Raw genomic sequence first — 13,843 nt, 5'->3', positions numbered from 1 at the left:
GCAATATTTGTTAATTTATTTAGTGCTTTAATCAATGTTTTTCAGAAGGGAGATCTTCATTTTGAAGCCATAGCACATCATGATGTGTACTGTTCCTTGCGAATGTCAGACACAGGTAAAAGCAGAAAAGAAGGATGTTTCCATCTACGGTACTAATGGATAAAGGATAAGGACTGGCAACAGTGTGAATAAGATGTGTTTTTTTTAAAGTAAACATTATTTCTTTCTGAATGCCTAACTTCTTCTTGGTAGATTTTAGTAGCCTTCTGGTTATTCTATGTTGAACATCTTATAGGGAAGTCAGTTTGCTTTAGATAGTTTGCTTTTCTTCTGGGGAAAGGAGCAATGCAGATTTGTGAGCATGGCAGGGGTGCTGGTTTTGCAAGAGCCTAAAAGGGAAGGTGGGGCAGAAAATTGTGCAAGAGGGAGAGAATAATATTGGGGCATATTTTTTTTTTTTTAAATATAGATGTTTGTGGTCTTGTGCATAAATATGGGGGTGTTTAAGAGCTGTTATGCATTGGTCATACTTCGTATTTCTAAATGTTCTCTCTTTATGACTTATTGAAATCAAATTTTGGAACAAAAGAAGCAATTAACAAATATTATGCATCAATGAAATGGAATGTTATTATTTTAGCAAATCTGCTTTGGGAAAGAAGCCTATCTCTGGACAGTTCTACATGGAGTGTGGATTCTGACCTTGCATATCAGCTCCATGAAAAATGGCAAAAAATTAAGCACAATGAAATTTGCAGGTGTGTATACAGAATGTTCTTGATTTCAACATTAAAATCTTGGTATGCTTACGGTCAACGTGTTAAAATCCATGATATAAGGGCTAATACTAAATAGTCACATCCTGCATTACAGAGGGTGCAGACATAAGCACTCCTGATTCCTTAGTTAAGGGAACAGGCTCTGTACCATAATGTTACATGCATCTTCTGCTTCCTTCCAGTACCCCCTGTCCTCCTAAATCCCCAAACTATTTCCTGCTAGCTTTAACCACAGTTCAGGCTTTTACATGCACTAGAAATAGCTGCAAGATTGAGAGATTCCTTATAGTGCCTAGCAATGTGTCCCCTCCTATGTGGGCCTTTTCTCTTTCCAGACAACCCCCCTTTTCAGCTCTTAAAAATGCTTTACCTCCACCACTGAAGTCAGGGGTCACAACCTTTAAATTACTTCCTTTTGCAGCGTCTCGTTTTCTGAAATTTTCATCTTCACTACTGTCACTGGTGACAGCAGCAGGAAATGGCTCTCATTCAGTTGCTTCCAGCCACAGTACTCCATTCCCTAAAGTGTCCCAAGTGGGGAAAGGAAATGACTTGGCTGGAAGGTGCCACATCAAAGAGGTCTGCTGCTGCTGCTGCCTCCTATAATAACCTGTACTGGAAGCCAGTGTGGTGTAGTGGTTAAGAGCAGTGGACTCGTAATCTGGTTAACCGGGTTCAATTCCCCGGTCCTCCACATGCAGCTGCTGGGTGACCTTGGGCTAGTTACACTTCTCTGAAGTCTCTCAGCCTCACTCACCTCACAGAGTGTTCATTGTGGGGGAGGAAGGGAAAGGAGATTGTTAGCCGCTTTGAGACTTCTTAAGGGGAGTGAAAGGCGGGATATCAAGTCCAAACTACTTCTCCTCCTCCTCCTCCTTCAAAGTTTAAAAGAGGGACACAAAAATGGTGTCAGTGGCCAGCCCACCTGAGCTGCTGAAGCTTTGGCATTTACCATCAGCGTTGGTTTTGACCAGATGTTTATAAACCAGGTAGTTCCTGAGCAATAATGGACCCTGGTTAGCATTCACCATGGTTAAAACTGCGGCAAGCATATGCTTAACCATAGTTAAAACCAACAAGGGTTTTGCATTAAAGAAGGGAACAAATGTGTGTGATTCTCATGCTTTCACTGCAGTGAAGGAATCTGAAGCATTGTGCTTGCTTAGAAGTGTGCAGAATTCATTGTCAAATTTTCAGTAAGTGGCCGTAAAACATTTACAGTTCTCTCACTCTTTTTTTAAAAAAAGGTTTGGCACTGTGTTGTAGAATCCCTAGTAGGAGATTTAAAAGTAAAAGGATGAAACTGAAGATGTTAAAATATTGCAAACACAAGGCCATTATTAGAGGGCTCTTGGAGATTTCTGTCTCTGAAAGAGATGATCTGTCATAACATGGCAAGCCAAAACTTTCTTGCTCTTTTTGATACTTTTTATTACATTTTCCAAACGTAAAACAATACAAACTACACAGCCTCACACCAAGAAATAAGCATAACAACCATTTCACAGCACTGTAAAACAGTTATAAGCAACTGAATGAAGAGATTAAACTAAACAAAGGATATCTGTCCAAAACGAAAATTGGGAGGGAGGAAGATGGATCGGTTTATCACTAATGTTGACATGGCTAGTAAATTGAAATGGGATGTCTTGAAACCTCTCTTATATATGTTCTTATTAACTCAACAGGAGAAATATTGGGGAACTTGTTCAAGCGTCTCATCAGAAGGATCATAAAGAAGAATCCTTTGCATTACCTTTACCCCACTTGGTTACAGAGCTTGGTCTCACATTGAACTTCAGTGCAGCTGCACCAATGAATAGCATGGTGAGGCCATTTTTAGATTTATTAAAACTTTTTGACATAATTCCTCACTTGTCTTACTTCCATTTTTGGTTTTGAAAACAGAAAATTGTATTTATACTCATTGTCTTATACAGTTGTACCTTGCTTGACAAACGCCTTGCAGCTCAAACGTTTTGGCTCCCGAACGCCGCAAACCCGGAAGTGAGTGTTCTGGTTTGCGAATGTTCTTTGGAACCTGAACGTCTGACGCAGCTTACGCAGCTTCAAATTGGCTGTAAGAGCTTCCTGCAGCCAATCGGAAGCCGTGCCTTGGCAGGGGCGAAGGAAGGCGGCGTGACACCCGGGGCAGGCATCGTTACGTAGGGCGCACGTGCGGCATCGCTACGTACAATGCATGCGCCGTACATAGCGATGCTGCACATTTGCTGTATAGCGGTTTGCCGCCGGCGCCACTCCAGCACCGTACGGACGGTGCCGGGATCCTCTGCTTGCAGCTGTAGTGGCAACAGAGGTATCCCGGCACCGTCCGTACAGCGCTGGAGTGTAGCTATATACAGCGTATGCCTGCGATGCCACACATGCGCTGTACTTTGCGGTTTGCCATTGGCGCTGGGATCCTCTGCTCGTGGCTGCAGCCATGAACAGAGGATCTTCCACATGCGGCTGTGTTGGCGTGATGGCTGCTCGTTCCCCCATGAGCTCCTGTGGGGTGACTTATTGTTACCCCCACAGACATGGAACACGGGGTGCACTGCCCCCCCCCCCCGTTGCGACGCCACTGTGCCTTGGTTTCCGAACGTTTTGGAAGTTGAACAGATTTCTGGAATGGATTCCGTTCAACTTCTGAGGTACGACTGTACTTAATGTCATTATCAGGCCTGTTGAGGTCTTATGAATTAACTGAAAAAGCAGGCTAAAACCAGCAGTCACCAGGTTCTTTTAAACTTTATGGGTCTATTAAAACCTGATAGCTATGGATATATGAAATTTCACACAGACTGTCTTCAGATAAAGTGTGATGTCTTGTGATGGGAACAAGCCTGTCCAAGCCTCATGCTTTCCCCTCTCAGGCACAGTGGTAGCAACAGCAGAAGAGAGGGGAAGTAGCTGTGATCTTCTCTCTGGGAACCTGTGTGTTTGCTCATTCTTGTTTAGCCATGCTTTGGCTTAGCATCACATTCAAACTGCGCCATAGCCTATATTGTCATTTTACTCATCGTATAATGCTTTCAATCCTTTTTAAAGAATTTTTTTAAACCTTAAATCTACCTCATTCTTTTTCAAGACCCTCTCTTATTTTGAAAACAAAAATAAAAGGACAGTCATAATGGTTTTTAGCTCTGATTTCGCAACTTTTATCAACATGAGTAAGATGTGTCAATATTTCTGTACGTTTGTAAATATTTCAGAAAACACTCCAGATTTTTTAAAAAATGTTATGTACCAAAAATAGCAGAATTTGGGAGTAGGGAAGAGGCTTGAATTCTAAAACATGAAGTATTAATATTGTTGTTTTTCCCCAATTACTTAGGTAAAATATTTTACGCTAAGAAACCCTTCATCTTTCCCAGTTATGTTGCAACTCCTGCCTCTTTCTTTTTATCCTGATCCTCGCGCTCCATTGACTCTACTCAGCAAATGGTAATGAGAAATAGTTTCTTGTGGTAATTTAAGAAATAGTATAATCTCAAAATAGTTCCTTTCCCTCCATGTATTTGGGTGGGTGGGGAATGAGCTTGCATCTACCAGTCATGTTCTGTGCATGCAAAGGGTCTTCATGGTACTAGCACAAAGTTTCTAATGCCATGGAAGATCCCACTTGTGTTTAGGCTTATTTCACAATAAAGTGGTACCTTGGTTCTCGAACAAAACCTGCTCCAGAAGCCTGTTTGGCTTCCGAAATGCTCGAAAACGGAGCCGCGGCTTCCCTTTGGTTGCGAGAGCTTCTTGCACTCAGCAGAAGCTGTGTCGCCTGTTCAGGTTCTGAAAAACATTTGAAAATGGAAACATTTACTTCTGGGTTTTCAGCATTCAAGAACCAAAATTTATGGCAACGGAGGAGTTTGGGAACCAAGCTTCCACTGTACCAGCCACTAACATGTGGCGATTGAGGGTTAGAACCATAGACTTGCAGCATTGGAAGGGACCGTCTCATCCATGCAAGAATCTTTTGCCCAACATGGGGCTGATCCTGAGATTAAGACACTCAAGCCAACTGAGATATCCCAAATTAATAGAAGGGCCATGAGGAGTTGTCTTACTTTTTCCTCCATTCATAATGGAGAACTATCTGAAAATGGCTTTTTATGGTTCTTTATTTTGTATAATTTTTTTAAAGGTTTATACATGTATATTCTTTTCTTGGTTTATATAGGTTTGGTGCAAATGTACAGTCTATTAACTTCACAACCACTGAATTTAGATTGACAGAAGATTATGCTCACAGGGTAAGCAGTGTCTCATATATGTTTTTCACTCTCAGAAATGTAACTTAAGGTGCTCTTTGCATTAAATTGGAAAGAAACAGCCACCACACAGCTGAGAGTCTGTGGTTTATGCAGAAACATGTTTGAGCATGAAAGGAGTTGGCCGTTTTTTTAAATAACCTGTAACCTGCATTTAATTTTTGGAATGCTTAGGTCAGGAATTCCCAATCTGGTGGAACGCTCTGTCACAAGAGACTAGGGCCCTGCGGGATTTGACATCTTTCCGCAGGACCTGCAAGACAGAGCTGCTCCACCAGACAGAGAAGGAAAGCTGTGCAGCGCCTCTCCAGCGAAGCAAAGCCAGGAGAGCAAGAGGGATCAGTGCGCACCAATCCCTATTGCTCTCCTGGCTTCAGCAAAAGCAACGCGAAGCCTGTGGGGCACAGCGGAGGCTTATAGAGCTTGCATTCGCTCCATAAGACTCACACACATTTCCCCTTAATTTTTGGAGGGGGAAAAGTGTGTCTTATAGAGCGAAAAATATGGTACTCTGTCACCTCATTAGTGGAATGGGACAGTCAGGCAAGACAGGCGTAAGTATGCAGGGCAAGTGGAACTGTAGTCTTTCCCTCTCTGCTTCTCATCTTTCTGATTTCCCTCAGGAGCATGGATGTTGTAGTAATGGTTTGCTCATGTCGTTTTGCAGGACGAACTACAGGAAGACCACGATTACATTGGATCTAGTTCAGAGCTGCTTTATTTAAAATTGCAGCCTTTAGAAACTAAGAGAGTTGGTGTTGTCTTCACCCCTATTGATTACAAAAGGGTAAACTCCCTTATACTGGTCAGGTAGGTCTCTTCTCGAGATTCTGTGGGGCGAATTAGGCACTGTTTTAGAAAGCTTTTGTTTCATATTTCCATCAGTGAGTGTAGGCCCCAGGGCTACATCCAAATTTGATCTTTGGTACTTTCCCCCTAAAGCTTGGATTTACTGTATATGCGAATTATAGAAATATTTCACATCCACAGGAGTTGTATTTGGTCTTGGCAAAGCACAGCAGTGAATTTTCCCAAAAGATGCCCACATCTTCCAAGATGGTGGGAAGACTGCTTTTCCTTTTTCCCTTTAAATTTTTATTTATTTATTTATTTATAGAGGCATCCTTGCTTTATTGCAGGAATAATTTGACTGTTCTGGATGTGGTTTATGTCGAAGGCATTGGAGCCAGAGAGCTGTTGAAAGTAGGCGGAAGGTTACCAGGGGCAGGAGGATCCCTTCGATTTAAGGTGCCTGAATCAACCCTTATGGACTGCAGGAGACGTGAGTGACAATATGAGAAGGAAATCACTAAGTGAGAATAGTTTAACCAAACAGATGTGCATGGTTTGGAGGATAAAGTGGCCAGTCTCATGAGCACAGCTATGAGTGAATAACATAAACGTCTGTTTTCACATGCATAACCATGGTTGCTGCTGTGCATACTTAAGGTAGCATACATGTGCAATCCTCATAGATGGTGTGCCCTGATTTAGGAAGAGTTGCATGTGAAGTATTACACGTCCCCATTCCAACTACCAGGAAAGTACAGTTTCTGCCACTTAGAAGTGCCCTCAAGATGGCTTTTAATGATTACCTTGAAGTAACTTGCATTTTGTTTTCTTTAGAACTGAAAGATGGCAAGCAAATTTTATCCATCACAAAGAACTTTAAGGTTGAAAACGTTGGTCATCTTCCTATCACTATAACGTCTATGAAGATTAATGGGTACAGCTGCCAGGGTTATGGATTTGAAGTACTCAATTGCCAAGATTTTTTTCTGGCACAGAACTCTTCGCGGGAGATTAGCATTGTGTAAGCATTTGCCGCTTTCCATTGACAAACTGGCTTACTTTAGAATTGAGTTTAAAAGGAACCACACTATTACACTTATATCCTACCGCAAAGGAGCTCAAGGTGTCATACAAAGTTCATATAAATAAATAAAAATTCAAAGAAGAGGCTATCCTTGTTTCTGACTGTTTGGAAGCACTCTATTGTGTCATTCTTTAAAGTGCTATCTTTGCCTTAAGGGTTGCTGAGCTTACAGTCTGTTGTGTGTGTTGAGCATTTTGTTTTCCAGCTAGGGTCATGCTGCACAACATTGTAACTTTGACAGGGCAATTTCAGAGCTGAAGGAAAAATAACTTATCCTACTGTGGAACATGTTATGGGGCAGGACAGAGCAGCACAATTAAAGGCTGTAGTGGGAACATCTTTCATTGATTTAATATCAAGAAGTCTATCTCCATTATAATGAACATTATTCAACATGAATCATAAATATTTTTTCTTAATTAACTCAAAAGGGGAGAAGATCCATTTGTACCTTAAATTTTGTGGGTCCAGCCTTTACTTGAAATCTTTCTTAATGGGATGCTCTTGCTGGTACTGGTGGGGTGGTTTTGCCCATCTGCCTTTTCCCCCTGTATCTCCTGAGCCTCCCAAAACAGAGGTTGAGAGTTCTTCGGGGACAGCATGTGAATTGGGCCGTCCTCCATTAAATGACTGTCTGCCCCAGTGTATTTACAAACAAAGCCAAACTAGCTAACTGACTTTTAGGTAAGATATATGATTGGGTACTAGACAGCTGATGCGTTACTTCACTTTTCATCTTACTCAGTTGGAATCAATGATCTAGCAATATTCAGGATTTCTAACTTGGTCTCCATACAGTGCCATAAAGGTGGTGATTGTAAGCCCTTATATGAGATGGAAATACTTTCATCAGATACTGTTATAACATCTTTTACTCAAGATTTAATTATGAGTTGCTTCACTGAACAAGATTTCTCTACAGAAAAGTTACACCTCTGGATGTTTGTGATACAAGTCACAGGGAGCCTAGCATGGACAGAAGAGGAAAGAATATAGAGCTAGGATGGGCAAACTCTGACTTGTGGACGAAACTTGACCCACTAAGCCTTTGCATTTGGCCTGTGAGGCCATTTCCCCCAAACCACACCACCTGCCCCACATCTGATGTCCCATGTGACATCAGAGATTGCAGGATTGCAGAAAGCAGGATTGAATTTGCTGTACATCCCCTGATACATGGGGTGTCCGATCCTGCTTGGTTTGGATATACCAGCAAGTTCCTGCTAGAATCTTGCTGATGTGCCTGAACCACTTTGGAAGCAGAACTGAATGGTGTGTGGTGAATTCAGTATTGCTCAAGCAGGATCTTCTCCCGCACCCACATGGGTCAGCTTTTGACAGGCGTAATGTCATTTTCCCATCAGGTGGGTGGCCAAAAAAGTTCCCCACGCCGACTGAAGCCAAGTGCTTTGGGCCATAAATCTTGCTGAGAGGAATTAGTGATGGTGCTGACCACATTGGTTGATTGAAAGCATACAGAGGAACATGCAGTGCAGTTATGTGTCCTGCTGAAGGCACCTCTTGCTCAAGGAGTTTCAATAACATCTAGGACTTCTACTTGAATTCTTTTCAGACAGATGGGAATAAAGGTTATTGTATGTAATGGGTATGTGCAGGCTTCAGCCATGTGTATTAGGTGCTGTGTTAAAGGGTTCTCTTCATTGTGATCAAAGGGGTTACAAGTGAATCACAAAGAGTGGTAGGAGGAAGCAGGGGGTTTGATGTTGAACAAAAATACAGGACTTTCATTGGACCTGATTCCCATCAAAATGTCACTGGCTTTTTAATTTTTTGGTGTGCAGGTTTACTCCAGATTTTACTTCTTCATGGGTTATCCGTGAGCTGACTCTGGTGACTGCTGGTGGTGTCGAGTTCCACTTCACTCTCAATGTGACTCTTCCTCACCATCTTTTACCACTGTGTGCAGATGTGGTACCAGGACCCAGCTGGGAAGAGTCCTTCTGGAGGCTTACAGTGCTCTTTGTCAGGTAAAAGCATTTATTTATACATCTTAACAAATTTATAGACTGCTTCCTGGCATAAAGCCTGGAAATTTTCAGTCTCAGACACCTAAACCTTAGATTTTAAAGCAGCAGCAAGATGATATCAAGAAAAGGCAACTTGGCCACCTCCTCACTGTCTTGCTAGATCTGGTTTTTCCTTGAGCAGGAAGCACATTTTTCCCCTACATGCAGTACAGAGATGGAGCACCTAGGTCTGTCCAAGAGGTTACTGGACTACAACTCCCAGCATTCCTTGCTGTTTGTTGTGGGTGGGGCTGATGGGAGTTGGAGTGCTACAGAATCTAGGGAACAAGTTGGATACCTTTTATATGCCTTGAAAACATACCCAGGAAGTATGATGTAGCAGGCAGAATGTCATAGACAGGACAGGCTATTAAATGAAAGATAGGAGCTGCAGTGGCCAATTTCAGATGGGTTGGGATTAAGAAGTATTACACCTGAAGAAGGGATGCTCCAGGCAATACAATGCTATTGGGAAGAAGGAATCTCTCCCTTTAGCTGGAGATATAACATGCTCGGTAAACTATCTGAAGACTACCAGGTTCCATGCAGAGGGAAATATTTCCAGTCAGTCTCACTGATCCCACCTTTATGAATGCTGGCTGTAACAACTTCAACACAACACAATTAACCCATTCAATTTGATGTTAGTTCCAACGCCCTGGATGTAAACCTTGTTTTATTTCTACACACGTGTTTTGCTGAAAACATTTGTCTTTCTCTGTCTGTCTGTCTTGCAGTTTGTCTCTTCTGGGTGTGATTCTGATAGCTTTCCAGCAAGCGCAGTACATCCTATCAGAATTCTTGAAGTCAAGACAAAGGCAGAATCCCAGTCCTTCTGCACTGCCAAACAACAGTTCTGTGGACATCATCAGCTCTGAAACGTACAAGTAATAAATATTAACTTTCTGTTAGGTGCCTTGATGTGAAAGTCTCTTTAAAGTGATGATGGTGTTGCTGTTTGATCCTGAGAATAGATAGGTGGTGGTTGGAAATGCTAGTTCCTCAAGAAAGGAACAGTTTCTTGACAATTGATGTTGCTGTTCAGATGTTGATAAAAACAGGCTCATTACACATCACAGAAGTTGTGTCCCCAGTGTGGGAAGGGAGAAATATGTAACCTGCCTTCAGTATATGATGGAGATGGTGAGGGGCAGGAAACATGGGACAGTCGTGCTTCTTGATACTAATCGGAAGCTAATTTTCTGTGCAATGGCTAAAATAATGAAATACACTTTTCGCAAAACAGGATAAGAATGGTATCAAGATGGCTTCCAGGAAAAAATAGTGCTCAGTATTATGCCTTATTTTCCAGTCTCCCCCTGGTCTTGATAAAATGATTTTTGAACAATATGATCTTTGTGCCATAAATAAATGTAATCACTTTATTTCTGATCTAGGAGCAGTTGCAAAACCTTTACGGATACTTACGGTTCTTCTGATAAAGGGAAAGGGAAAGGCTCCCTTTCTGTGGGCACAGCAACTAGCCGGAGTCAGAATGCTGCCAAAAGGAGTCCAGCAACATACAGTCATTCTCAGAAGAAGCACAAGTGCTCTGTGTACTATGGTAAACCAAAACCAAGCACAGCAACCAGCACCACTATTCTAACAACTGATGACAAACAGAACCCAGTGGTCGAAAATCAAACTCCAGCAGCAAAGGAGGACATTTGCACTGTTAGTGAGACTTGGCTGAGCCTGAAATATGCCAGTAGCATAAATGTAAACATGCAAAAGAACTTGACGCACCCAGGGAACTTTCTAGATAAAGAAGAGAGTGCATTGAAAAATGCAACGCCTATAAAAAATACTTCTTCAGAATGCAATTTGAAGGAGGGTCTTCGAACAAGTATGTTTCCTAAGGAAACGAACCTTAAGACTTCAGAAAATGTAGCTGAGCTCAAAGAACCTGAGCTGTGTCCTTTGAAGTCATCAAAGAAGCTGTCTGAAAGTCGCTTCCCAAGACATTCACCTCAGCAACAACTGGAATTTCAAGAAGTTTCCAGGAAAAACAATGGTAACATTTTTAAAAAAATACAGAAATAGATAGTTTTGAGTAGTCTGAACTGAACTAATACTGAACTAGAGGGGGGCATTTTTGAAATGACATCGAAAGGAAAAAATACAGTAATTTCTTATCAAACTTACAGACTTCATTACTTTTAAGCACATGTACTGTAGTCAGTTTAAATGCTTGTAGAAGTTTAAATTCTTTAGTTTTATTTAAATTCTAATTAAGACCCAGTGTTGCAAACTGAAGTACATTGCGGATTTTGCCAGTTGGGGAGAAATGGTGAAGAAAATAAAAACCACCAACATCCATAGCAAAGAAAAAGGGAAAGTTCTTTTTGAGCAGTATGTGGATTACCAATATTACACAAAAGCAAACATACACAGCCCACCTGTAGCCCTCTTCAGTCATTCTTCTTACTCACACAATTGTCACTTTGTGAAGGAATAGGGTACTGCCAAGGTCCATTCCCTCCAACACATCTGCAGAGGGCTGAAAACAAGGAGGGAAATAACATACTGTTCTTTGTGCAGTTGTTATTTTGTGAGTAAGCACTTACCTGACAGAGGTGCCCACAAGGTGAGGTAAATACTGTATCGTTTTTGTTTTTATTTTGAAGGGAATAGCCAGCAGGTGTCTCTCAGGAATGAAATAGAAAGCTGTGACTCTTTGAAAAAGCAGGTGAACACAAAGCCCTCAGCAGAGAAGGCGATAAATAAAGGGCCTAAAGATGAACTGCAGTGCTGTGGAAAACGGGAAGTTTCTTCTGCTGAGGTTTGAATTGTTACATGCTGCTTTAAACATTTTGGAACTGGGATTTTAAATGCAATTGCAGATAAACACCTAAAAATAAAAATTTCTGGGACATAAGCAGTGCTTTTTTTCTTTAAAAATGTTTAGGGGTACTCTCATTTTCCTACTCATATTGAAATACTGCCCCTCAATGAGGCCAAACTTAGATTCACAAAATGTTCAGGGGTATGTGTACCCCTGCATACCCCCAGAAAAAAAGCCCTAGACATAAGATCCCGTGAGTGTCATTGATAGTGGCCAGATTTCTATTGCTGGCAGTGAGAATAAGGAGCCAATTAATTATGTGAAGCTTGAAGGATTATTTCCAGGCATTTATTTACCCGAGGTTACTCTTTGGCTTTGTATATATCTGACTTACTGTTGCTACGCTGTTACACTTTTTCTTGTATTTTGGCATACTGTATGTTTCTATTTCTGGTTGTTGACTGATGATGAAATCAGAATATGTTTATAGTGGGGAAGTATACCCAAGTATTTCCGTATGTAGAAATTGAAGGAAGTTTCTATGCAAGCTTGTTGTCTCATGGGTTTCTAGGTAATTCAGTGACCTTTGTGATCACTTTGCAAGTAAAAATGTGATGAAAGAATGGCATAGCCCATTTTTACATAGCATAGGTTACATATTGGGTTGTGTCCAACAAAGACATCATATTAGCTTAAGGACCTCCACCTGGGCAATGGGACTGTCACTTCCTAAACACCTCGTGCCATGTTCAACCCAGAAGAGATTGTGGGGGGCATGGAGAAAGGAAAGGGAGACAAAGTGCCATTGTATAGGCAGCTAATGGGACAACATAATTGGATATAATCTGGCATTTCTTCAGCCTCAAAAATAGTGGTGTAAACTTAGCCTGCCTTCATTCATATCGTACTATAAATAGAGAATTCCAAGACCTGTTTTAGAAATCTAGAGGTTGAGTACATGCTAACTTTTGCTACGGTATATCCTGTGAGAGGCCCTTTATATCCATTGATTTGAACAGTATAGATTTGTAGTGCATATGTGTTCTTGAAGAAACAATCTTGCGGTTGAAATTTGCATTCCCTGTTCCCATTGCTTTGGAATAGTTGTAGCTGTGTAATCTAAGCTTGAAATAACTTTTCAGGCAAGTTTGTCCCTTAATAAAATAGCAATTCACGTAATCAGAACAGATGAGGTAAAAAAAAAAGTGAAGAAAGGAAGAATTTATGGAGGGTAAGTTTAAAACTGAGCTAGTCATAAATCTGACAGGTGGTTCTGGTTTTAATTGAGGCAAAATTGTGTAGGCCATTGTTTCAGCCCTTTATGACTGTGGTATTTAGCTGAGGAAAGAATCAAGGAATGTGGAGGAGAATAAAATTGCATGCTAAGACATTTCACAAGACTATAGTTTTTTTAACGTTAATATTGATGACAATTTTGCATGATCATTTTCTGATTAAAATGCTGTGCGACTGTAGTCTGCCAGATTTTGAAGCCATTGATACAAACTCATAATCTTAAGTAATATGTCTTAATAAGTCCTGGTTTTTTTTACCTTTCAGCAAGAAGATACTCACCGAAAAAATGGGTCTCCAGAGAAAAGAGAAGGGCATGTACCAAATACAAACTGGAACAGAAATAGGACAAACAGAAAGAATAAGAAGAAGCATGCTAATTTATCTGTACGGTATGTGTGGCTGCTTCTTTATGTTCAGATTTTTAAATTTAGGAATGCAAGCAGTATTTCCACCACTTTTTCTTGTTGTTTTCTTGTTAATTTTTGTTGACAAAACAATTTTTTGCTTAATTTTTACTTTTGTTAATTTTTACTTTTTCCTTGCTATTCTTAATTTTCATCCTACCCTTCTGCCAAAGAATCAAGAATGGCATTAGAGCCATTGAACAAGCCTCTAGGCCAGCCTTCCCTAACTTGGTGTTCCTCAGGTGTTTCAGACTACAATGTTCATCATCCCTAACCATTGGCTACAACTGACTGAGGCTGATTGGAGTTGTCGTCAAAAACATCTGGATGGCACCAGGTTGCAAAAGGCTGCTCTAAACTGTATGTGAGAACCCGTGTCAGGACTGTTCTGTTTGAGTAGCATGC

At 41.0% G+C, this 13,843-nt stretch overlaps 1 protein-coding gene across 16 annotated transcripts in view; it reads left to right on the top strand.

Annotated features, from left to right (window-relative positions):
* The window catches only part of TMEM131L (transmembrane 131 like), a 68,240-nt gene that overhangs the window by 48,368 nt on the left and 6,029 nt on the right, over positions 1-13,843 (top strand). For 8 of the 16 annotated variants that reach the window (XM_083755320.1, XM_083755315.1, XM_083755314.1 and 5 more), the window contains 13 exons: positions 46-115; positions 641-758; positions 2,468-2,606; positions 4,117-4,226; positions 4,960-5,032; positions 5,718-5,860; positions 6,190-6,332; positions 6,677-6,863; positions 8,729-8,914; positions 9,691-9,840; positions 10,351-10,967; positions 11,581-11,735; positions 13,299-13,423. In XM_083755320.1, the coding sequence (XP_083611446.1) occupies positions 46-115; positions 641-758; positions 2,468-2,606; positions 4,117-4,226; positions 4,960-5,032; positions 5,718-5,860; positions 6,190-6,332; positions 6,677-6,863; positions 8,729-8,914; positions 9,691-9,840; positions 10,351-10,967; positions 11,581-11,735; positions 13,299-13,423 (2,216 nt within the window). The remainder of the gene's footprint in view (positions 1-45; positions 116-640; positions 759-2,467; positions 2,607-4,116; positions 4,227-4,959; positions 5,033-5,717; positions 5,861-6,189; positions 6,333-6,676; positions 6,864-8,728; positions 8,915-9,690; positions 9,841-10,350; positions 10,968-11,580; positions 11,736-13,298; positions 13,424-13,843) is intronic. The other 8 variants (XM_083755319.1, XM_083755318.1, XM_083755317.1 and 5 more) reach the window with 1 other exon arrangement.

This window comes from Podarcis gaigeae (genome assembly GCF_964106915.1).
Source record: "Podarcis gaigeae genome assembly, chromosome: 9".
Classification (NCBI taxonomy): Eukaryota; Metazoa; Chordata; class Lepidosauria; order Squamata; family Lacertidae; genus Podarcis; species Podarcis gaigeae.
This window is presented reverse-complemented; position numbering and strand designations above follow the sequence as displayed.